General features: G+C 42.0%; 1 protein-coding gene across 1 annotated transcript in view; it reads left to right on the top strand.

The window, feature by feature from the left end:
* The window catches only part of MYRFL (myelin regulatory factor like), a 68,969-nt gene extending 46,451 nt beyond the window's left edge, over nt 1-22,518 (top strand). Inside the window, exons 16-24 of the mRNA XM_059726081.1 lie at nt 335-397; nt 501-547; nt 656-817; nt 10,953-11,015; nt 14,637-14,724; nt 15,001-15,075; nt 17,298-17,403; nt 21,738-21,812; nt 21,906-22,518. Of these exons, the coding sequence (XP_059582064.1) occupies nt 335-397; nt 501-547; nt 656-817; nt 10,953-11,015; nt 14,637-14,724; nt 15,001-15,075; nt 17,298-17,403; nt 21,738-21,812; nt 21,906-21,992 (766 nt within the window). The 3' untranslated portion in view covers nt 21,993-22,518. The remainder of the gene's footprint in view (nt 1-334; nt 398-500; nt 548-655; nt 818-10,952; nt 11,016-14,636; nt 14,725-15,000; nt 15,076-17,297; nt 17,404-21,737; nt 21,813-21,905) is intronic.
* Nucleotides 22,519-22,852: the final 334 nt, after the last annotated feature.

Genomic DNA, 22,852 nt, shown 5'->3' on the forward strand with positions numbered 1-22,852 from the left:
CTTACTGCAATATTTCGTGTTATTGCTGCAGTAATTTTAAAGGGGAAAATTAAGCATGTTTCCTACGGAATTTACAATAGTCCTGTCTCTGCTACATCGGAGAAACTCTTTTTTTTTTTTTTTAAATACATTACTTCAACCATTCCTCAGAAAGGAAAAGATCAAAATTGTGGGTTCTTGTGTTAATGGGTCCTAGATCACACCATTAATCTTAATGAGAATCTTTGCATTGACTTTAGTGGTTCCTGAATCAGGTCACCCTTGAAGTTAAGATTATGTTTGTAATAGAGTTCATGAGATGAGAGGTATCAATCTATGCAATTTTTTTTTACAGTGTTTTGACAATATCCACCATTTATGCACTTAGCATACAAGACCAAGGCAAAACCAAGGGAAGGCCAAGCCCCATTTTCAGGCAAGTAGTAATATTATTATTGCTTATATTTCAGTAGAGAATGCCTGTATTCATTTTTTTTAATGAAATATTTTTTCTCTTACAGCAATGTTACAACTTCTGTTATCCTGCCTCCCTCCACCACTATGGCAGGTACTATATTTATGCTTCCAATAAATGGTTGATATGCCTGCAATTGCAGTGCTGCAAAAAAGTCAAGAAACAAACAGCATCACCAATTAGTTTGTTGTTCTTTTGCAGCACTTCATGGGAGCACAATTTCTCCAAGCATACCACCTGTTGGTGTGATCCCTGAAGTGAATTTCTGTGATATCTTGCCTTGTGACAATATATATTGCTGTCCAATTCATCAAACAAAAAGAAAAGTTCTAAGTTACCAGAAAATGAAGGCTAAGGAGGAGAGTAAGTAGAACCAAAAACTTGTTACTGAGACTCTGCTTTCATTTTTTTATTAAGAATAAAGATTTGAAGACAATTTTTTTAAAGATATTTAGGTGTCTAAAGAGGCATATAAGTACCAACTGATGTCTTCAAAAGAGCTGAGGTGCCTAGCACCAACTGCAAATTGGTATGGTTTTGAAAATCCCATTAGGTATTGACTTGCATCTTTAAGTACTCATATATCTTAAAGACTCTGGCCACTGTGTTTTCACATCATAATAAGAAAGATCCATACTTCTCACTAACTAGTCATGATTTAATGATATAAGGTGAAGATGAGAGCAGCTAATATCTTAACCCTCAGTTACAATGAGCAATGAATTGACTGTGTGAGGACTTCCAATTCTTCCTGGGAAATTTAAGTTAGATATTAGGAAAAACTTTTTCACTAGCAGGGTAGTAAAAGCACTGGAGCAGGTTGCCCTGAGAGGTTGTGGAATCTCCATCTTGGAGGTTTTTAAGATCCAGCTTGACAAAGCCTTGTGTGGGATGATCTAGTTGGAGATGGTCCTGCTTGAGCAGGGGTTGGACTAAATGACCTCCTGAGGTCTCTTCTAACCCTAATTTTCTATGATTCTATGACTGGTTTTGGTGGAGGGTGAGGTAACAAATAATAAATTACAAATATTACTATAACAAATATTAAAACAAGACACTCATCATGGTGTCCTGTGACCAGTGGGGTCCCCCAAGGCTCTGTCCTTGGACCCATACTGTTCAACATCTTCATTAATGATGTGGACACTGGAGTCAGAAGTGGACTGGCCAAGTTCGCCGATGACACCAAACTTTGGGGCAAAGTATCCACACCAGAAGACAGGTGGGTGATCCAGGCTGACCTGGACAGGCTCAGCAAGTGGGCGGACGAGAATCTGATGGTGTTCAACGCCAATAAATGCAAGGTTCTCCACCTTGGGCAGAAAAACCCGCAGCATCCTTATAGGCTCGACAGTGCTATGTTGGCTAGCACTATGGAAGAAAGAGACTTGGGGGTCATCATTGACCACAAGATGAACGTGAGCCTGCAGTGCGATGCTGTGGCTAGTAAAGCGACCAAAACGCTGGCTTGCATCCATAGATGCTTCTCAAGCAAATCCCGGGATGTCATTCTCCCCTTGTACTCGGCCTTAGTGAGGCCGCAGCTGGAGTACTGCATCCAGTTTTGGGCTCCACAATTCAAAAAGGATGTGGAGAAACTTGAGAGAGTCCAGAGAAGAGCCACGCGCATGATCAGAGGTCAGGGAAGCAGACCCTACGATGACAGGCTGAGAGCCCTGGGGCTCTTGAGCCTGGAAAAGCGCAGGCTCAGGGGTGATCTGATGGCCACCTATAAGTTTATCAGGGGTGACCACCAGTATCTGGGGGAACGTTTGTTCACCAGAGCGCCCCAAGGGATGACTAGGTCGAATGGTCATAAACTACTACAAGACCTTTTCAGGCTGGACATAAGAATTTCTTTACTGTTCGAGCCCCCAAGGTCTGGAACAGCCTGCCACCGGAGGTGGTTCAAGCGTCTACACTGAACACCTTCAAGATCAAACTGGATGCTTATCTTGCTGGGATCCTATGACCCCAGCTGACTTCCTGCCCTTTGGGCAGGGGGCTGGACTTGATGATCTTCCGAGGTCCCTTCCAGCCCTAATGTCTATGAAAATCTATGAAAGTACTGGATCCTGTTACAACATGGTATTTTCTGTGGGTGTAGAAAATAATTTTACTGCCACAAAAATGGAAGTTCTATATAAAATAAGGGCTACATTTTCCAAGTACTCAAATCAAGAGATACAATTCACAAGTAGTTCACTAAGAAGAAAATTACTTTTAGTGGGGGACTGGGAGGAATTCTTTCAGATTCTTTTTGCTAGATTGTGTGCGAGTGTGAATGTGTGTGAGAGAGAGAAATTAAGTCATATATTATTACATTACCTTATTTTTTATGTATACAATATGTATGTGTTCATAATATATACATTTTTGTATGTGTATAAATCTGTTTGTATGCCCTTATGTTATGCATGAAATTAGTCACATAGATGTCTTCTGTGATTATTTATATACAGTATACATTATGTATATGTTATGTGTAAGATGCATTTAAATTGGTAACAGTTTGATGGGCCAAAGTGGCATTTGGTAGCTGACGGCACTGTAATGTCAAAAGAGGAAGGACTTGCCTTTCTCTCTACTCCCCCACTTTAAAATCATTAGCAGTTAGAATTTAGTGTTCACATGATGTTAATTCCAACATTCATCTTGGCCTAAGAATTGGGCACTGAACAATCGGTGCATCGGTAGATGAACACCAGAGTTTGGTTTGCTTTGACAGACACAGCATCGCATTGGTGACTTATATTCATCTTGTGGTCAGTCAGGACCCCCCAAGTCTCTTTCAGTCAGGGTGCTAGCAAGCATAGCACTGCCAAGCTTGTAAGCATAATGAGGGATCTTCCTACTGAGGTGCAGAACCTTATGCTTCTCTACATTGAAGTCCATCAGGTTTGGGTCAGTCCACCTTGACAGTATGTCCAAGTTAGCCTGTATCCCCAGCCTGTCCTGTGGTGTGACCGCCCTCCCTCATAATTTGGTGTCATCCCCAAACTTTGCTAATTCGCATCTCTCTCCCGACTCCAGATCATTAATGGAGATGTTAAAGAGTACCGGCCCAAGTACCGAGCCCTAAGGAACTCCACTGGTCACACTGCACCACATTGATTTGCTCCTGTCAATTAGTATTCTTTGGGTCCAACCCCGTAGCCATTTACCTAGGCATTGGATCATAAGATGACCAAGGCCACAGTTCCCCAGCTTAGCCATGAGGACATCATGGGGAACTAGGTTAAAAGCTTTCTTGAGATCCACATATTGACATCCATGTCATCTCCCTTGTCCAGGGCTCATGTCACCTGGTCATAGAAGAAAACAAGTTTGGTCAGGCAAGACCTGCAAGTCACAAAGCCATATTGGCTGGCCTTCAGAAGCTTGCCTGGTGTTGATGGATCCCTTGACAATTTTCTCCAGGATTTTTCCAGGGATGGACATCAGACTGATTGGTCTATAATTCCCGGGTCATCCCTCCTCCCTTTCTTGAAGATAGGGACTACGTTGGCTTTTTTCTAGTCTTCTGGGATCTTGCCCAAATGCCACGAATTTTCAAATATCTTTGCCAAGGGGGGTGCAATGATGTCTGCCAGCTCCTTCAATACTCTCGGGTGCATTCTGTCTGGGCCTGTGGATTTGTGAATCCACAGGGGGTCAGACTCGATCTATTGAGGTCCCTTCTGACCCTAGAATCTATGAATCTATGAATCAGGCTACCAGGGCATGAGTGCTTGCAAGGGCTATAGTAATGTAGTCTGAGTCATTTAACCCTGTGGATCAGGTCTCACTATATTATACATGACAGACTGCAGAGTAGTGTAGTGTAGCAGTTAGCAGCATCATGGAGCTTACTGTTGGGTGCTAGTAAAGGTGCTTCCTGAGAAGTTGCTTCTGGTATCTGAACTAGGTGAATAGCTCAGTTCTTCAACGTAGACGTATCCTTTTTCAAAGCTGTGCTAGCATTGCTTCCCACCTTAGCCCTAAAAGAAAAGATCTTTGCAGTGCTACATCTGGGAATTTAGCCCTGGAAAAAGAGTATTGAGTCCTCAAGGAAGGAGATGCTGGATTTGAAGTGATGTAAAAGGAGCAGCCAGTACTGAAGTCCAGGACCCAGATCTGCAAAGGCCTTGGGATGAGGGTAGACCTTCCCATCTTAGGAGATGGCCATTATAAATTAAGGCACAAACAGGCATTCAGGTTCACAGTGGTCAGCATTAATGTAGGGGCACTTCCTCCTTTGAAACCAGTTTTTCATGTTGGTCCAAGTTGTTTTTAAATCATTGCCATGAGAAAATAGCAAGTAGTTCTTATTATAGGCACTGACTTTTATTTTTGCTGGTGAGGGGGAGGGGGCTAAGATGATTACACATGGAAGGTTTTATGTATTTCAGGTAACGGCCAACTTCCTGAGGGAGGCCTGGGCCCTTGAGCCTCCACATATTTGGCACCCTTGTGCTTTCTGCAGGAGTAAACTTTGTGACGGTTATGACGCACTACATTCAAGAGGTCAGCCCTTTGGGCACTTTTACACATGCTCCAGGTGTGTGTGGGGGGGGGGGGGGTGCTTTAATTAGAGTGGCTCTGAGAGCCTGTCTAATTGAAGTGCCACCACACTTCCTGTATCAGCACCCCTGTATTTAAAATAGCAGTGGGGGTTGACAAAATAAAGCTCATCAAATGAACTTTAGTTCAAGCACCCCCGCCGCTATTTCTAAAGGTGAGGATGCTAATACAAGAGACACAAGAGGCAGCAGGAGTGTGAGAGCCACGCTCCAGCAAACTTGATTAATTGAGTCTGCTCTGATGCGCTGGAATTCCAGCATGTCAGAGCAGCCTCCACACTCGTGTATAGGTGCCCTTTGTGACTTGTGTTGCTCTGAAACTTGAATGACTCTTAAGATTTTCCCAATTAAAAAAAAACATTGGGCTAACTGGTAAATAAAAGAACTTGAGGAGAAAATGTAAATCTTTCCTCCCCATCTGGATATCTTTTACCATGTATAGACAAAATGAGGGGGGTGTGTGCACTACACTTTAAAGCACTACACTTTGCACTTTTGCACTGCTTTAATGATGTAATGGCCTCGGCGGTGTATTGCGTATTAATTCCAGGCGCTGTAGGAAATTCTGCAGCATAATGTGCCTTAAATGACTTGGGGCACAGCAAACTAAAGCTCCTTCGAGCTGTGGAATGAAGCACCAGGCTTCGTGCAGCTCTGTAGGAAGCCTTGCAGGCAGCCTGGCAGCAGCCCGGGAAAGCATGCTCTGCCCAAGAAAAGTGGTGAGCCTGATCTTTGTTTTCTCCCTGGAGCCTGCCTGCTTGCCTGAGCTGTGTGGGTGCATAGTGCTTCCCTCCATGGCTGTGGTGCCCCCCCCGACTACCTGAGCTGGGTGCCTGCAGGTGGTTGCTGCCGGGGGGAGGGGGGGGAGGGCTGCCATTGCTGCAAAGGGAAGCACCAGACCCCTTCCTCCCCCCCTCCCCCCCCCTGCAGCCCAGGGACCACTCTACCTGCTGGCAGCTCACCTTCCCCTCCCCACCAGAGTGGCAGGTAAGTCAGTGGATATGTGCACGACACGGGGGCGTTAATCAGCCCTAAATTGAAGCTGTGTTCAAAAATCAACTGTTTTAATTTAGGGCCTCCATTTTGTCTACGCATGCCCTTTTATATTAAGGGAAAATAGCAGGAAAATAATACAATCACAAAGCTGTTTCTTTCTCTCAAGGCGCATCTACATGAGATGAAAAATGCTCGGTAAACTAATTCTACTGCACATTAGTGCATAACATCAAAAGCTGTGCTATTGCGCTAATGCACAGTAGAATTAGTCTACTGCACTTTAGCGTCACTTAAAAGGCCTGTGCCAGCACTACTGCACAGTAGCACTGGTTACTGTGCATTTAGTTAGTACTTGTTATTATAGTACTAAATTTAATGCGCAGTAACCACAGTGCATTAATGCATGTGTAGACATGGCCTCTGAATCTCAAGCTCCAAATAGCATTAAGCCTGTATACAAGAATGAAAATTCATTCAGCCTACAATCTACTGAAAGATTTTAAATCTCCAGCAAGTTTAGGGTAGCTGGATCTCCCAAATGGAGGGTAACAGCAGCAATACTTAAATCCACAAAAACCTCATCAAACCACTTTAATGTGGTTGTATCTAAGGCCAATGAAAAAGAATATATTGAACAGAACAAAATGCAGGAAATGGAACATGAGGAAATAATTAGGACAAACCCTGTATACTTGGAGAGTCTTTGTGCCAATTTAAGAAAATAGTCAGTGAAGAGTACTTGCATTTGCAATTACAGTGGAGCTCACTGCAGTATCTGGAGCTCGTTTTCAACACAGCCATTTTCTTACTTCCACATTCTACCCTGCAAGCATTGGTACACACGTTCACTGAATAGATCTTTTCAGTATGGATACAGATCCATGAGCATTTCAAAGAGAGCAGAAACAAAAGCTTGTGTAAACAAGACCCATGGAAATTAATTTAAAAACTCAAAAAAACAAACAAGTAAACAAATCCAGCAAATCATCCCAAATAAGGACGTCTTGCATTTATTTTGCTTTAGTTGGGCATCTTCTTCTTTCCTCCCTTGTTCTGTTTGCCCAAATAAGGCCATACAGCTAGATCCTCAAAATATGTAGCTGCTGAACTAATTCATTTAAGGAGAACTAAATTCCTGAATGTATTTGAGAATTTGAGCCTTGCTCTCTCTCACTTCCATCCCAGTATTCCTTACTTATTCCCTAATGGTTCCTAATTGCAAGGGACAGTCCTTTTCCTTTCTATTTTTAACAAAATACCATTATCTCCTTTTATTCTTCCTCCAAATTTTTTTTCCCTTATATAGGACAATGAGGGCTAATGATGCATTTCAACATTACTTTACATGTGAGCATCTATGGTTTCATAGAAATATGTTATTATATTTTAGAATTATGTTAGTGTGCTTCCAAAACACTCAAAATTCATCCCTGGGAAGCATGGGTAATTGAAGGCAGAGATGGAGGAGAAAGGACACCAGATTTGTTGGGTCCTGTACCTGAACAATGTCACAACCCAAAGTTGTGATTTGTTGTTTGTGTGTGCTTCGGCAATGCTAAATTATGTTCCCGCTAAAATTACAGTTTCCTTGCATGGTAGAGTTCTCTGCTGCGGGAGAGAACTCTGGTGCAACGGGGGATTTCCCGCCAATTTGCAGCTTCTTTGCATGGTGCATTTCTTTTGCATCTCAGAGATGCACGGTGCAAAGGAGTTCCTGCCATTTGTATTTAGATTCGCGCCACATTATTGGCCAGTTCTAAATGTAGGCATACGTGGCGGCTAGCTATTGGCTTGCTAGCCGTACAAAAGGCTTGGGTAGCTTCCGCCCAAGCCGGAGAGAGAGGAAAACTGGAGAGATACAGAACTCGCCAGGAGGAGGAGACTTCGCGCTGTGTGAAGATATCCAAGTGATGTGGACCCTTGCAGACCCAACGCGCCTTTCTTAAGCAGGCAGCAGAGGTCTAAACAGCCTCTAGCTTCTCCCCGTTGCCGAGCGCAATCCTAGACGTATCCCTATCCTACATGCCCAATTTTCGAACCCACGGAGTCTTAACAGCTCCGGGGGACCTGGGAACCAAACAAAACCCACGGAGATTCAGCCACTCCGTGAGGAAAGAATTGCCGAACCCACAGAGCCTAAACCACTCCGGGGCCAAAAAACCGAGTTTGTCAGAGTCCTCCAACGAGGATTTAAGCGGAGCTGCACCTGGAAAACTGTCCAGCCTGCACCGCGACCATCTTGGGTGTAAGTAAATAATCTTTTCAATCAACCACTATGCCTCCGTAACTAATTCTAGCTTGCGCGTACCTTACCGCCCCGCGGTTTTCTCCAGCCCTGCGTGCCCGGGCTGCTGGCCACAGTCCGCGTGCGCAAAGACGGGCCCGGCTCGCCCCCCGGCCCGCGCAAACAAGAGTAAAATGAATTCTTTAACACTCTTTTGGTCCCACTCTTATCCAGTGGGGAACATCAGTGGGTGAACTGGGACAGGGGGCACAATGTATCTTTTAAAAACTCATTGAAGCTGTTATATGTGACCAAAAAGAATCACTTTACATAAATAAGAATATAAGAAGTACCATATTGGTTCAGACCAATGGTCCATCTAGTCTAGTATTGTCTCCAACGATGGCAGATGTGGATGCTAGAGGGAGGGCATTGAACTGGATAGATCTAGTGTGATCTATCCCTTATTCATTATGCTGTCTGGTATCCACCATTATTAGTTTAGAGATGCCAGAGAAAACACCTCCAAATGTTCTGTCCAGCTAACAATAGATCCATCACCCATTAATTTGTTTAGTCCCTTATTTAACCGGTCTGTGCTATCTGTATCTAAACGTATCATTACAATCATTATTCTTGTTTATAAGAAGTTATTATATAACATTGCAGGTATTTCCCATAGTTCTTGATTTTCTGGCTTGGTGTTCTGCCTCTCCAAACAAAAGTAGTATTAGAAGGGGGTTATTTTTTCTGCATTTGATTTTGGTTCTACCATCAAAGGGAATAATATAGCATTCATTTAGCAGAAAAACTAGAAGAACCTGACATTCAGATTGGCCACTGTCCCAATCAAAATAGTGAAATCAAAGTAAAATTCTGTATTCAGCCTAATTCTCTGCATTGTTCACAGCTTTTTCCTTAAAAGTCTGATGCTTCCATCATCTTCCATCTAAAGAATCTCTGAGGTGTAATTGCTCAGTCTTCCAGTGAACATAATGAATATTCCAGCAAAGCACTCCAAAGTAGAAGTAGCAGAACTAAGAAAGAGAGTCTGATTTTCTTTAAGTGAGCAACCGTGTGAGAGGAGCGAGGCTCTCTCCCAGAAGTATTCTTCCTTCATGAATGCACAGGCTCCCAAGGAAGTATATAGTGCACGGCCTCAAGTTTTATATCTAGATTTTCCACTGCAAGTAACAGAGAAGAGACAAGACTAGTCAAAAGGGAGAGGGAAATTCTAGAGAATTTACTCCTTCAGAGGAAAACCGATTGACCAAAAGGGATATGAGGTAATTGTGATAGGAGGAATAACTGGCTGTATTTGTACTATTCACAACGAAATAAAAACTACTTGAAATTCAACACTTTTTTGCCCATTTTTTTCTTTTCTCTCATTTTTTGTACTTTTTTTTGTGTTCTCCTGCACTCCAGATTTGTTGCTAGAGCTTCATGGGAACAAGGTTTTTTAATTTTTCTTTTTAATTTTTTTTCCATTTTGAAATTAAACAAAACAAAAATATGATATGAAAAACAAAACCCAGAAGCCAACAGCAACAACATATATCAGCTGTACGTTTGTGAACAGATTCCTGTGTGTGCCATAAACCAGAAAATGGCAGTATTTGGTATCTTTTTTTTCTTTCCCCTCAGAGGCTGACAAATAGTTTGCCTCTCCTTAGGTTGGACTATGTATTCTTATGATACATAGGCTACCTGCATCCATACATGAGATATAAGAAAATAAATACTACAAAAACCATGCACAGATCTAGATTGAGTGGAAACCTTGAAGTTACAGAAATAAGATCAGTAAACGTGGTGATCACATTACTGTAGTCCTCTATCCATTTCTCTGTGTAGAAGACTCATCCGTCTGTCTCTGACATGCTAAATGTTAGGTCAGTCCCCTAGTGTTCTTAGTCCTCATTTTCAAAGGCCTTTGTTATTCCCCTGGTCTACTTTTATGTGGCAGATACTGACTCAGTCACTGCCATACAAGCCAGCAGGGCATCCTGGCTAAGCATGTTTTTATAATCAGATTTGTGCAGGTGCACAGTCTTGGGAAGTGAATTAATCTCTGCCTCTTTCTCTGGTACAACAGCCACTTATATTTTATGCATATTGTGGAAATCTTTTCTGTGTGGCTGCTTTAGCAGTTTTTCATTTATAGTTTTAATATTTCTTTAAAAGCTCACTTGGTAGTGTTGTGTTCAAGTGCATCTGTTTGTAGATGATTTGTCTGAATGAAGTAGCTTTGCACTTTAAAGGAGTCTCTTCATGCCTTTATTAGCTTGTCATTGGAAAAGGTGGGTTTCAAATTCCTTTGGCCCCCTAGGTTGGATCCAAACCATGGGGCTCCTCATGATGGGGGAGGAGGGAGACAAGTGGTGGCATTAAACATTGCATTTCTGAGCTACATGGTTCAACACATCTATTGCTTGCTCCTCCATGCCAACGGGGGCTCCATGTCCTAGAATTTGGCAATGGACCTGCCCTTGTTTGCTGTACCTCTGAATTCCTGGCCTCTCCAGGAGCCCTACAGGCCAGGTGATATACCTCCAAGTACTGGGTCCAGTCTAGGGGCTGTATCTTTGATGCCCACTGGATAGAATATCTTACTACCATTCTTTCGTATATGCTTTGCTGTTATAATTGCTCATATTTAACTGTAGCAGAAGAGACTATAAAGGAGATCAATACATATTTTTCCTTCCCACAGGAAACAAAAATAAAATGCCACTGGAGAGAAGCTGGGACAAAACTCCTGACCTTGGAAATGACTGTAAGCTTGCCATTTAAAGGACAATTATTTAAACCTCTAATCTAAAAACTTTAAAAGTCTTAGATTTTTTTTAATGTCTTCTGATTTAGTGTGGAGAATTATTTTTATATTTAGCTTATTATGAGAAATCAGAACTTGGGAATATATTAAGTTTTCTAATTTTCTGGCAGAACTAAACTACAGTGGCGTATTTACAGAGCTGCCTTCAAACCCCCTCTAGAGATTTCTTTATCTTTTCCCTGAAGTGGGCAGGTTGTTTAAAGGTAACATTATGCAGTGAGCTCATCTCAGATGAACTCACCTTGCATCTGTTTCCTCATTCTACTTTTTGAGACAAAGGGCTTGAATTCAGATGTCATTAACCAAGTGGGTCAGATACAATTGACTTCCTTGTCTCTCCCAGCACAAGCAATACTTCTCAGCCAAAGTTAGATTCTGAACACTCAGGCACTGATCCAGCAAAGCATATAAAGGGTATAGGAACTGTTTCTATACTTTAAGTGAAGCTTGTGCTAAAGTGTAGGTTTGCTGTTGACATTTTAATGTCATGTAGCCTGGCCTAGGAGAATCCTGCATATCAATTGGAAGGACAGAAGAATGAATGATAGTGTTCTGGCTCAAGCAAACACCGCTAGCACTGAAGCCATATTTATTAGGGCTGTATGAAGCTTTGGTCCCTGATTTGATTTGGCCTGATTCAGTGACCGAATCTCCAAATCGAATCAGGAGACCCTGTAATCTCTCTGAATTGAATCGGAACCCTCCAAATGGATTCGGAAAGATTTGGCGATTCGGACATAGACACAGCTTTAAATGTTTTATTTACATACCTCAAGGTACCAGGCAGCTCATGAATGCAGCAATGCTGGGGTGGATGGAGCATCCCACAGAAGTGTCGGGGCTCCCCAGCGTGCTTGGCAGCAGACCTGGAAGTGGGCCAGAAGCACTGGAAAGCACGCAGGGCTTCCCCCCCCATCCCCCCCAGCTCAGCAACTGGTGCCTCCTGAGTCTGGTGGGGCACCTAGGGTCCCCCTGTGGCCCATTGCTGAGCCGGGAGCTGCTGGGAGGGCCCCCAGTGTGCTCCCCAGTGGACCGGAAGTACTTCTGCACTCCTGTGAGATGCTCCATCTGCTCCAGCATCTCAGCATTCACGAGGAGCGCCTGGTACCTTGACGTGTGTAGAAAAAAACATTTAAAGTTGTGTCTACGTCTGAATCACTGATTCTCTGAATCAGCATCAAATCTTCAGATTCGGATTTGGCCGAATCAAATTGGGGACAGTGATCTGAATCAATGAATTGAATCACTGTCCCAATTCAGGCTGAATCTGAATCAAATGCACCCATAATATTTATATAGCACCAGCTCTGTTGGATAGGGCATGTCATAATGATGCCTGGCAACCAGCTCCCAGAACAAGTCCTATACTCCCAACTCACTAATGGTCACTGCTCCAGAAGTGGGCAAAAGAAGAGATTTAAGGATACCTTGAAGGCCAATCTGAAGTAATGGAATATTAACATCAATACCTGAGAGACTTGAGCATTGAATCTTTCTCAGTGGCACAGTGAAGTACTACAAGGTATCGACTATTTTGAGCAAACATTTTGCTATGGAAGCAGATAGACAAGAGAGACGAAGGGAAAGAGCTGTGGCCTGACATCACCAGGATCTATTCCCTCCTCCTGAAACTATTTGCCATGTTTGCAGTTGAACATTCATATCTTGGATCGGCCTCCTGAATCATCTACAGACTCACCAATGGCTTCTCTATTTACTGGATGACTGTCATCCTTTGCATTGAGGGACTGATGCTGCTGCCACTGAACCTGGCCTAATCAACATGATGTCTAAAATATCTACTATTACTGGTGGTCCACTTCCCAAGGTTGCCACAGATAAACTTGTGTTAGTGCGCAGCTATGTAGACATATCCTAAAGGACTTGTTTAAGGTGACCCAGGAATTCTTTGGCAGTACATGGAATTGAAACCAGGTTTCCAGAGCCCTAGTTCCTTTGGCACCAGATCATCCTTTTCTGTCTACCTCTTGGCTTTTTTACATCCACCCTCATAGTAGGCCTGTGCAAGTTGGCAGTGATCCGATCTGGCTTTGGATCCAGGTGCTTCAGATGGCTGTGATCTGATCTGGAGCTCCGGACCGGGTTTCCGCCTCGATCTGGCCAAAGTAGCTCCAAGGCTTTGGAGCTGCCTTGGAGATCTGGCCATAAAGTATAATGGGAAATCAATGAAATATCTATAACATTGTCCGTGGCATGAGTTTTGCTTGTCCTCAGTTTGAGGGGCAGTTCCCCCCAAACCCCTGCACCGATCTTGAAACTTGGCAGAATTTGTGGCCTCAGTAAGAGTTACTATCCCTGCAGTTTTGACCCCCCTGTGGTGTAACATATAGATGTGACATGAGTTTTGCTTTCAAGAATTTGGGGTGCTTTTCCCCCCAAACCCCTGTACCGATCTTCTTGAATCTTGGCAGGCTTCATCCTCTCTGCAGAGTCTACCACCCCTGAAAATGTCATCCAAATCAGACAAAACATAACAAAGTTACATATATTTTATTGTTTCCCCATTATACCCTATGGCCGGATCTCCAAGGTGGATCCGAGGTGACTCTGAAACGCTTTGGGAAGCCTAACGAGGCCAGCGCTTTGACCCAGACGTGCTGCTTTAGACCCCCAAAGCATCTGAACCTTCTCCAGATCCGAAGCTCTGTCTGAAGCCTCGCACAGCCCTACCTCATAGCCACTATATTAACTATATGCTGAGGTTTTCTCTGAGAGTATTTCTTTACTATTGCCTCGACAACTTTATTCCTTGTCTGTTGCTCAGTAAAATAAAGATATATTTTAGAGATGTGCCAAAGAGATAAAATTCCAGTGTGGGATGTGACTTGTTCCAGTTCATCATATTCTAAATAAAAGCTAATCACAGAGCTCATACTTGCATTTCTATTTCCTCCCATATTTGGAAGTGGGGAAGAGGTGGCACATCTTCGTGTCGGACTGATCATTCTTGTTGCCACTTTCCGTTAGTAAGTGCATATTACACAATGTTGTATCAAAATAAATGTTGCATGTTACATCATACTGCATGATATTTGTAAATGTTGACTGAAATACTTTGAAAAACTCTTTGAAAAGAGTTTCATGAAATGAATATAATATTTTTAGTGACAAATAGCTTTTAACTGCAGAGATTCGTAAATGCTTCTGTTCTATTTTGACTCATTTTTAGTCAGACTCATTTCTGAGACAGCTGTTTTCAAATGAAATTATATCTGTGTATTAACACCTTTAGCATAAAATAAATATTTAAAATATGCTATTTTAACCTGAGGCACATTGACCTGCTTCAGATTATCTAGGGTGCTCTATTAAACCCATGAAAAACTTTAACATGATGAGGACTGTATCTCTCTGTAATTGCAGAATGAAGGTAAATCTCATCAATAGAAGGCTTATACTGCTGGTGAATTTAGAACACCAGGAATTGCTATATAGGCAATAAGGGTTGGGAACTAGTGCATTAAGTATGATTTATTTATGGTCCTGCCCAAGGCTCTTGAAATAATAATAATAATAATAAAATGTTCCTACTGTTCTTAGGGATTGATACAACAATCAGTTCTATGCAGATTTTGGAAACGCAGCAAAAAATTGACAGTCGTTATTGTAGTAAAAGACTACAGTGCAGGTGGGTGAATTGTGCATTATACTATATTAGTGTAATGGGATATGAATTGAATAGCAGTAACGTGCCAATGGTGCTTGTCTGTCCTTTCAAATATTTTGATAAATTTCCATTATGTTTTTCAAAGCTTATTTTGAATGTTTTAAGGGAGACTTCTTGCATTGTCATCCATTACATGTTTCACTTATAAAACCCATATGTCATTTCCATATTTATGCATTCAAACCTTCCTGAAATCCTTTGTGCACTAATGTTGTCATTTTTATTGTCAACGTTTAGGTCTGGAAATTACAGCTATGTTATTCCTATTAACAAATACACACCCACTAATGTAAAAATCTCACTGGAAATAAAGTAAGTATAATCAATGTACATGTGTCCAAAGAGAAAACGTGGTTTATGCTTTATAACGATATTATTTCTGCCTAATTTTTATTCATTCATTACTGTTCAAGGGCCAGAGCAAAGTCTCTGTACCACTCCAGTTGTGGACATATATAGAGTGGTTTGCACACTGATGTAAGTTACAAGGGTGTCCATTGTGGACAGATGACTTCCTCTTCTTGTGTTGTCTGCAGTAGTTATTATAGCATCTTAGCTTTAGGTACTTGGCAAGCTGGTAATAGTCTGTTTACACTAAACCAGATGCCTGCCCTGGAAATAAACTGACTAGAGCTATGGGCACATGACCTGCACACTGGTGTTAAATTTACACTGTGAATAGTTACTTTCAGCTTCCCAAGAGGTAACTTTATCCAGCATGGAATAATGTATGCCTTTAGTGGCACTTAATTATTCATAAAGCTACTGTAGATACTCACAAAAAGGGTAAATTTCACCCACTCAGGTAGATGTTGACATCTAATTGTATTGTCTTCCAATACTATACTGGCTGATGGTTCAGCCCTGATTAGGGTTGATTTTATCTTGAGCAAGGTTGGACTAAATGACTTAATGAGGTCCTTTCCATCCCTACTTTACTATGATTGAGGTAATTAAACATGCATAATTGTAGTTGTGCTCCTATAGTTGATTGGGGCCTTTGCTTATTGTGTTTTTTCTAATGTAGAAAAATATATGTAGAAAGCAATTACTTTCCCAGCCTAACTTACTTTGTAAAGTTTTTTTGAGAAGGCTTTTGCATCTGTACAGAGCCCATACTGATCTATGCAAATGGCTCATAGGTTTTCTGATAACGCACACAATAATAATAACAACTAGTAGCAAACTTCTTATTCCAAAAAAGCTTCTTATCCTGGATGTACATTTAGTACCATTCTGCTCTCCCAAAACTAACAAATCCTTCTTTCACTTCCTCTTCTCCAGAAGAGGCCAAGGCCATTAATCCAATTGCCTAATGGCGAATGCTCAAGGATTTCTCATCTTGGAATTCCAAGGCAGGACTTTTGAAGTAACTGTCATATTCTTTAGAGCGAGTCTGGTGTCCTTTTATATAGTATTGCATTCTTGCTTTAGGATGTGAATGAATGCATCAGAACTCCTGCTGATGCATCAGAACAGCTGCATTATTTGAAGCAGCTGTAATAAACCTTTAGTTGAAGTGTTACTTTTTATCAAGGTCAGAGCCCTTGTGTGTGGGGATGAACACATCTCATTCATAGAATAGGGTGTAGAATTTATTGTGAATGCAAAAATCTTTCCAGTTGTTTACATTATATTTATTTATAAGCGTCTCTTGTTTAAAAAAAAAAAGAAAAAAAAGAAAAGAAAATCACTCTACCAAACCAAATATACTTGTATTATTGCATTACCATGTCCAAATGCTGTAAAGAATATAGTGCAAATATATAGAAAGCTTTTTATTTCCACTAAGTAAAATCGAGTTAAGTCAACACATACACAACTGTTACCCTTTTAGGACACAGTACATCATGACTGTTATTTCGTTTTAGAGTCACTGTGTTGCGTAATGCTGTATTAAGTATGTTTTTGTAGCTTTGCCAGGCAAGCATCATGTTTCCTCTCAAAATAACAATGAAAAAGAATTAAAGACTAATAAAAAAGAAATAACTGTTTATGTATCATGCCTAGGATGTTTTTATTACCTTTCTAACTTGGTGTATATTTCTGTACAGTTGAAGTTGTGATGTTTTTTGAAGGTTCCTGTTCTAAGGCTTATTTAGGGTTTGCCTTCCCTAAAGATTTTTTTCTGTTTTTGTTTTTTTTTTTCCAGAAATAAATTACTAAAAGTCATCTGGAGTTAAGAAATGATAAACTAAATAATGTCATTACCATTACTGTCCTATTGGCTGTATATCATAGCCTTAGATATGATATGATGGGGAAAGATTGTACCCAGGACTTTATATTTAATTCTGTGGTCAAATAGGCTGAACCAAAACTGTAGGTACAAACTCCTCACACTTCTAAGAAAAAGGTGTTAATTTTTGTTGAATAATCCTATCTCCTTTATTTCGGCCACCCTAAAGAATGCACGTCACACTTTCCTATTGCATCTTCCTATACTATTTTATTGGTTATAGAGGGAGATGGGATTTTAATATTTAACAGCAATAGAGTAGATGCATTAATTATTATTCCTCTGTTTCTTGAAGCACCACGGAGCCATTAATTGTCTTCCAATGCAAAGTCACTATTGGAAATATTTGTGCCCTTCATTCACGACCCCAAAACAAAGGGGAGGCTGTCGTAGAAACACAGGTATTACTTTCTACCATTTCATTGCTTCTGCTGGGGTTATATTTCTATGCTATCACTTAACTGGCTTCTTTTGTTCTGTCTTGTTTGAGAAGTAAGTTGCAAAGTTAAAACTGGGGCAAGTCCAGAAACATGTGTTCAGTGCCGCCTCAAGCCTGACCATGGGAAGTGTTCAGCACAGAAACAGTTTACAACATATCTTCCGCTCCCCTTCAAATCTGTGTCCCTTTTGCAGCCTCCTACAGATATCCTAGCATATATATTTAAGACATCACTGATGCTGAAGTTGCAGGGGACTTTTGGTGTCGTAGAAATGCTTTATGGATGCTTTTAGGAAGTTCCAATATATTTAATAGACAGGGAAATAGAATTTTGAAAGACTTGTCATGACTTGTTTGTTTGCTGGATGTTGCACCCCAGTGCAGAGGGTGGAAATACTCCAGATGTAGTTATTTGAGCTGTGGGTGGTTCTCCTGCAGGATGGTATCCTTGGGTGATCAAGGAGAGAAGTGTGTGAGGAGCAGAGGTCAGCAGAACCCACACTCGGGAACTCCAGGTCAAGCACGTGGTGAAGATAATAGCATATGTCAACTGACAAAGTTCTCTTACCTTAGAATAAACTTGACAGAAAATAAAGTGAAAAACTAACCCAAGGGTCAGCAAACCATGGGGGCCATGCCAGAGCATGGCACGTGAAGCCATTTTGCTTGGCATGTGACAGCTGGCCTGGACTCTGGGCAGGCCCCTACTGCTGGCCACAGAGCCGAGGCTGCTCTAAACAAGAAGCTGGGAGGCTGCAAGTAGCTGCAACAGGGTCCGCCCTGCCCTGGCTTGGCTCACTGCTGGTGGCAGGCGCACGGGCACTTCGGGTTGGACAGTGGTGAGGGGGCTGTGGCCGTGCTGCTGCAAAAAGGTTCAAACCCCTCGTGGCTCCCCCTACCATCTGCCCCGGCAAGCCAACATCTTACAAGTCAAGGTTGAGGCTGTTTTTGGCACTCTTCCCAAAAACGTTGCTGACCCCTCAACTAACCCGAGATTAACACACTCTGTTTCCAAGGGAAACACTTTGGATTAAGTTATGATTTATTTTGGGGTGGTTAGTTTGCATTTTCACTGGTGTAACTAACCTGTCACTGTGAGTGTTTTAGTACAGGTAGCAAAAATTCTACTTATGATGCTCTATACCAGTGGTTCTCAACCTTTTTTCCTACTGGGACCCATTTGCAAAGATCCATAGCCTGTCCTGATCCACATCCCCTGACCCTCCTGGTGCCTGACTCCCAGTCCCCTGGCCCCTCTAGCCATGTTGGTGTCCCTCACTCCCAACCCACAGCCCTCTGCCTCCCTCAGCCCTGCTGGAGGGGCCTCCAGGTGCCCCCACCCCATTCAGGTCAGAGTGTGGTGGCTGTGGCGGCTTCAGCTCGTGAGGGCGGCAGTGGAGTGAGTCCAGCCCTGGCACAGGGTGGAGGGGGGAGGAGGAGAGATCACCCCCCCCTCACCCCAGCTCTGGGCTGGGGCTGCCACACTGCACCAGGCAATCCTGGTCATGGCCCCTCCCATTCCCCGAGCAGTGTCTCCTGGCTGGCCCGCCCCTTTGAGCATGGGCACTGGCCTCTGTGCTGCCAGCCCAGCCATGCAGCTCTCCCCCATGCCTGTCCCCCATTGGAAGGGGCAGGCACCTTCCCATTGCCCCTGTGCCCTGCTGCAGCTCACAACCCTTTGAAATATTGTTGTAGCGCACTTTTGGGTCGTGACTCATGGGTTGAGAAAACTGCTCTATACCTCCTCCTATATGCAGCCTTTTTCAGATCTTAATTTCTTCTCTAACCTCTCTAGATCATACTCACAGAATTTATCATGCAGTTTCTATTTTATGTTTTATGTTGTGTGTGTCCTAGCAATCTTCAGACCCATCACTCGCCCACTGATGAAGGTCCCTTGGTTATAGATATCAGCAGAATCATAGGAAAATAGGGCTGGAAGGCACAGGCATAATGTGAGAAGAATGCGTCTGAGGCAGTCCTCTCTCATCCTTCCCCATTAGGCAGCATGCAGGAGCTGCAGCAAGCAGCACTGCAGGTAGCGTGTGTCATACAGTGCTAGGGGTTCTGGTAATTGCAGTTCTCTAGAGCAGCAGTGTATTCACTACTGCTGAGGGGGTTGGGGTGGGACTTTCACCCTCTTTTTTGCCATCAAAGCCCATGTTGGGAGGGCAAAACAATTGCTAATTTCGATGGCAAAAACTGGGGTCAGTTCCCTACCCCCATCCCCCCCCAGCAGCAACAAACTCCACTGCCATGCTATACAACTACAATTCCCAGAATGCTTTGTGCCTCATGACACACTGCTTAAGGTGCTGCAATTTGCATCTGGGAACTGCAAATCAAGTAAGGAATGGGAGAGTGAAATGTACTCTTCCTCCCTCCTGGCACCCCTCCCTTTACATGGTGTCTAGGGCCTGGGCTGTGCTTGTCCACTCCACATTATACTACTGCTAGAAGGGTCCTTGAAGTCATTTTGTCCAATCCCATGCTGTTCCAGCAGGATTGTTTGTGGAGAACGATTTAACAAAATAGGACACGGGTGCTTACCACCAAATCACTCTCCTAAACCCTCTCTACACTACTGTTTCTACTGTTGTCCCCATTAGTAGTGAATTATGGTTTTAGAGCAAAACCTTGGCTCCACTGAAAGCAGTGGTAACATTTTGGTTTATTGCAGTGGGGCCAGGATTTCAGAGACCCTGACTGTGCACAGGTAGGAATTATTCTCAGGTAGCTCTCTGGATTGTCTTAATGGGAATTAAAGGTTAGCTCAGCAGTAGCTTTTCCCACCATCCAAGTCTGTCAGATATTTGATCCTGCAAAGTTCTGGGAATCTTTGAAAACATGATTTTAATTCCCATTACCTTCAGTGAACGTCACAGAACTGGGTCTTTACTTTTCACTGCATCTTCTTGGAAGTGGTTATCTCAGTTTAAAAAAAGGGGTCATACTAAGTATGATAGAGAAGTTTCAGACAAATGATATAGTAAACCTATATGAAAGTATAACTCTCAAGCACATATTGGCTTATTAGCTAGTTGATGTCTGGCCTGTGCAGCACATATACTCCACTTGCCCTATACTCTTAATTGTTTTCAAATTGCTGACTTACTGCTTTGCTGATCAATTGGAGCCCTATTTTCTCCTTCCTTCATCATCTTCTCAAGATAACTTTCAACTGTGCCTGACAAAGCTTGCCAGTGCATAGAGTCCAGCTCCCAAATCCCTGGAATAGCATCAGATTTGAAGAGTATGCACATCTGCTCACATAAGGGTGATGTTGAAATTTACTCCTAACAACACTGGTCAAACTGGCTTCACATGTCAACATTAAAACACTAAAGCTAACTAGTTTGACAGGCAGGTATAAAACTGCTTCCAGCAACCACAATGGTGAGTCATTCATGGGTAGCATGAGTCAAAATAAAAATGTTTTCCATTCAAGGAGCGTTTCTTCCAGGCTGATTATTGTGAGGGTGGCAAGACTTATTCTCCAGTGGTAGGCAGGCCATCAGTCTCCTGGACCCTGGACTGTTCCTACATAAAACCTATAATATGTATAATGCTTACTGCATCAGGGCAGAAAAGGCCATGTGGGTAGCTCTGTCTTCATTAGCAGACATTTATAACATCCTTTAGACTAAATGAAAGGCATCAAGGGAGTATCAAGTTGGATCATTAAAACATTCTCCTGTCTGGAATTAAGGGAAATTTGTCAAATTGTCAGTATCTCCTTGAAGATAAAAGTTTCCAAGCCAAAATGTATTACTTATGCTAGCATATGGTGGGGTATTACATCATTGCTAAAACTGTGTGTATACATCTCCCTGTAACAATTCTGTCTTATTTCCTTGGAATATATAGGAAACTGCATGCATCCAAAGTGCTACGTGTGCTACTGCTTGTTAATCAGCAGAATCTCACTGTTTACTACGGTCTTACTTTAAACTTTACAGAGTACTTTGGAACAAGTCTAACATCTGAAAGGAATTACTCCAATGACTATGCTTGGAGCTCAGTTATTCAGTGCTAGCTGACAAATGCTGGGAGCCAGATGTCTGTCAATTCCTGTTTTTAGTTGATCAGAATAAGCCCCATTCACAAGGCTGAAAGTCAGCACTTTCCTTTTGTCTTTAAAGTATGCTGAATTCTCTTGCTGTAGCTATCAAGTCTTGTTATCACATTTACTCATACTGCTTTTGGCAGTGAAATGCTTTCACAGCCTCTCCTTCTCTCCAATTGCATGTAAAATGAGGTTATCAAATTTATCTCTTCCTATAATTCATCATCTAGGGATGTCAGCATATTTGGATTCTGCCTGTAGCTTCGTGGTATGACAGCGCCTACCATTTCCGTGTAGCTGCACCGGTAAGCCTTTTTCAAATGAAAGAGACCAAAAGAAAAATAATGTTTTAGCTGAGATTAGTTTCTACATTAATCTCTTTCATTTTTCTCCTACAGGATCTTGCAGACTGCACAACAGATCCTAATTATGCTGGGATGTTTTTTACTGATTACTACTTCTATTTCTATCGACAGTGTAACTAAAGTATTGCCTATCATTCTGTTTGTTGGAAAAAAGCTAATATACTTGGTACTGAAAACAGCTGAAGTATTGTCTTTTGGAGTTTTTTTTTTTGCAGACTTTTTCAAAGTTTTGCAGAGTGTTTCTTTTGTTTCTGTTTAGCTATCCACTTTTAGGGGGAAAAAAAGTACTTGAATGTAATCCAGGCTCAGGATTTCCAATCATTGTTTAAAAGAATACAATTTCTGACAATGAATGAAGCATTTGATGTGTGAATGTTAAGTAATTCCATTGATCTTGGTAAAGCCATGAGATAAAGTATATGGAGGGAAAAAAATAAAGCAGAGCTCTGCTGATCCCTGATATGCTTCAGCTTTTAAAACTATCAGATAATAAACTATCAGTTACAGTTGAGAGACCTGCTTTTGTCCTACAGGCACCTGCCTCCCATTAATGTGTTCCTTCTTCCTTATTGTATATAAACTTTCCCAAAAGAAAAAGCTTTGTTAGGGGGAAAGTTTTACAAATGCAATATCCCATGAATGTAAGCACAAGTTTATAAAAAAAAAATACCTTCTTAAATACTCTTTTCTCCTAACTCCATACCGCATGTAATTATTTCCTTGGGTCTTATGAAAAAAACCCAAGCACCAACATCACTCTCAGCAACAATGATGTTCCTGTTAGAACGAATTGTGTACCTGTGGTGTGGGTTTTTTTCACCATGCAAAAAAATGACCCATTTTTTCTGGTGTTTCTGATATTTTCTGGTGCTTAAGGTTTGTGTTAGGATGACAGAAGAATGGGAAAATAGAAGAATAATAATGGGATGTTTTTGCACAGTTTTGAAAGATGGATATGTGTAGTTTTTAGTATCTACATA

The sequence above is a fragment of the Alligator mississippiensis genome, chromosome 4 (assembly GCF_030867095.1).
Source record: "Alligator mississippiensis isolate rAllMis1 chromosome 4, rAllMis1, whole genome shotgun sequence".
In the NCBI taxonomy this organism is placed as follows: Eukaryota; Metazoa; Chordata; order Crocodylia; family Alligatoridae; genus Alligator; species Alligator mississippiensis.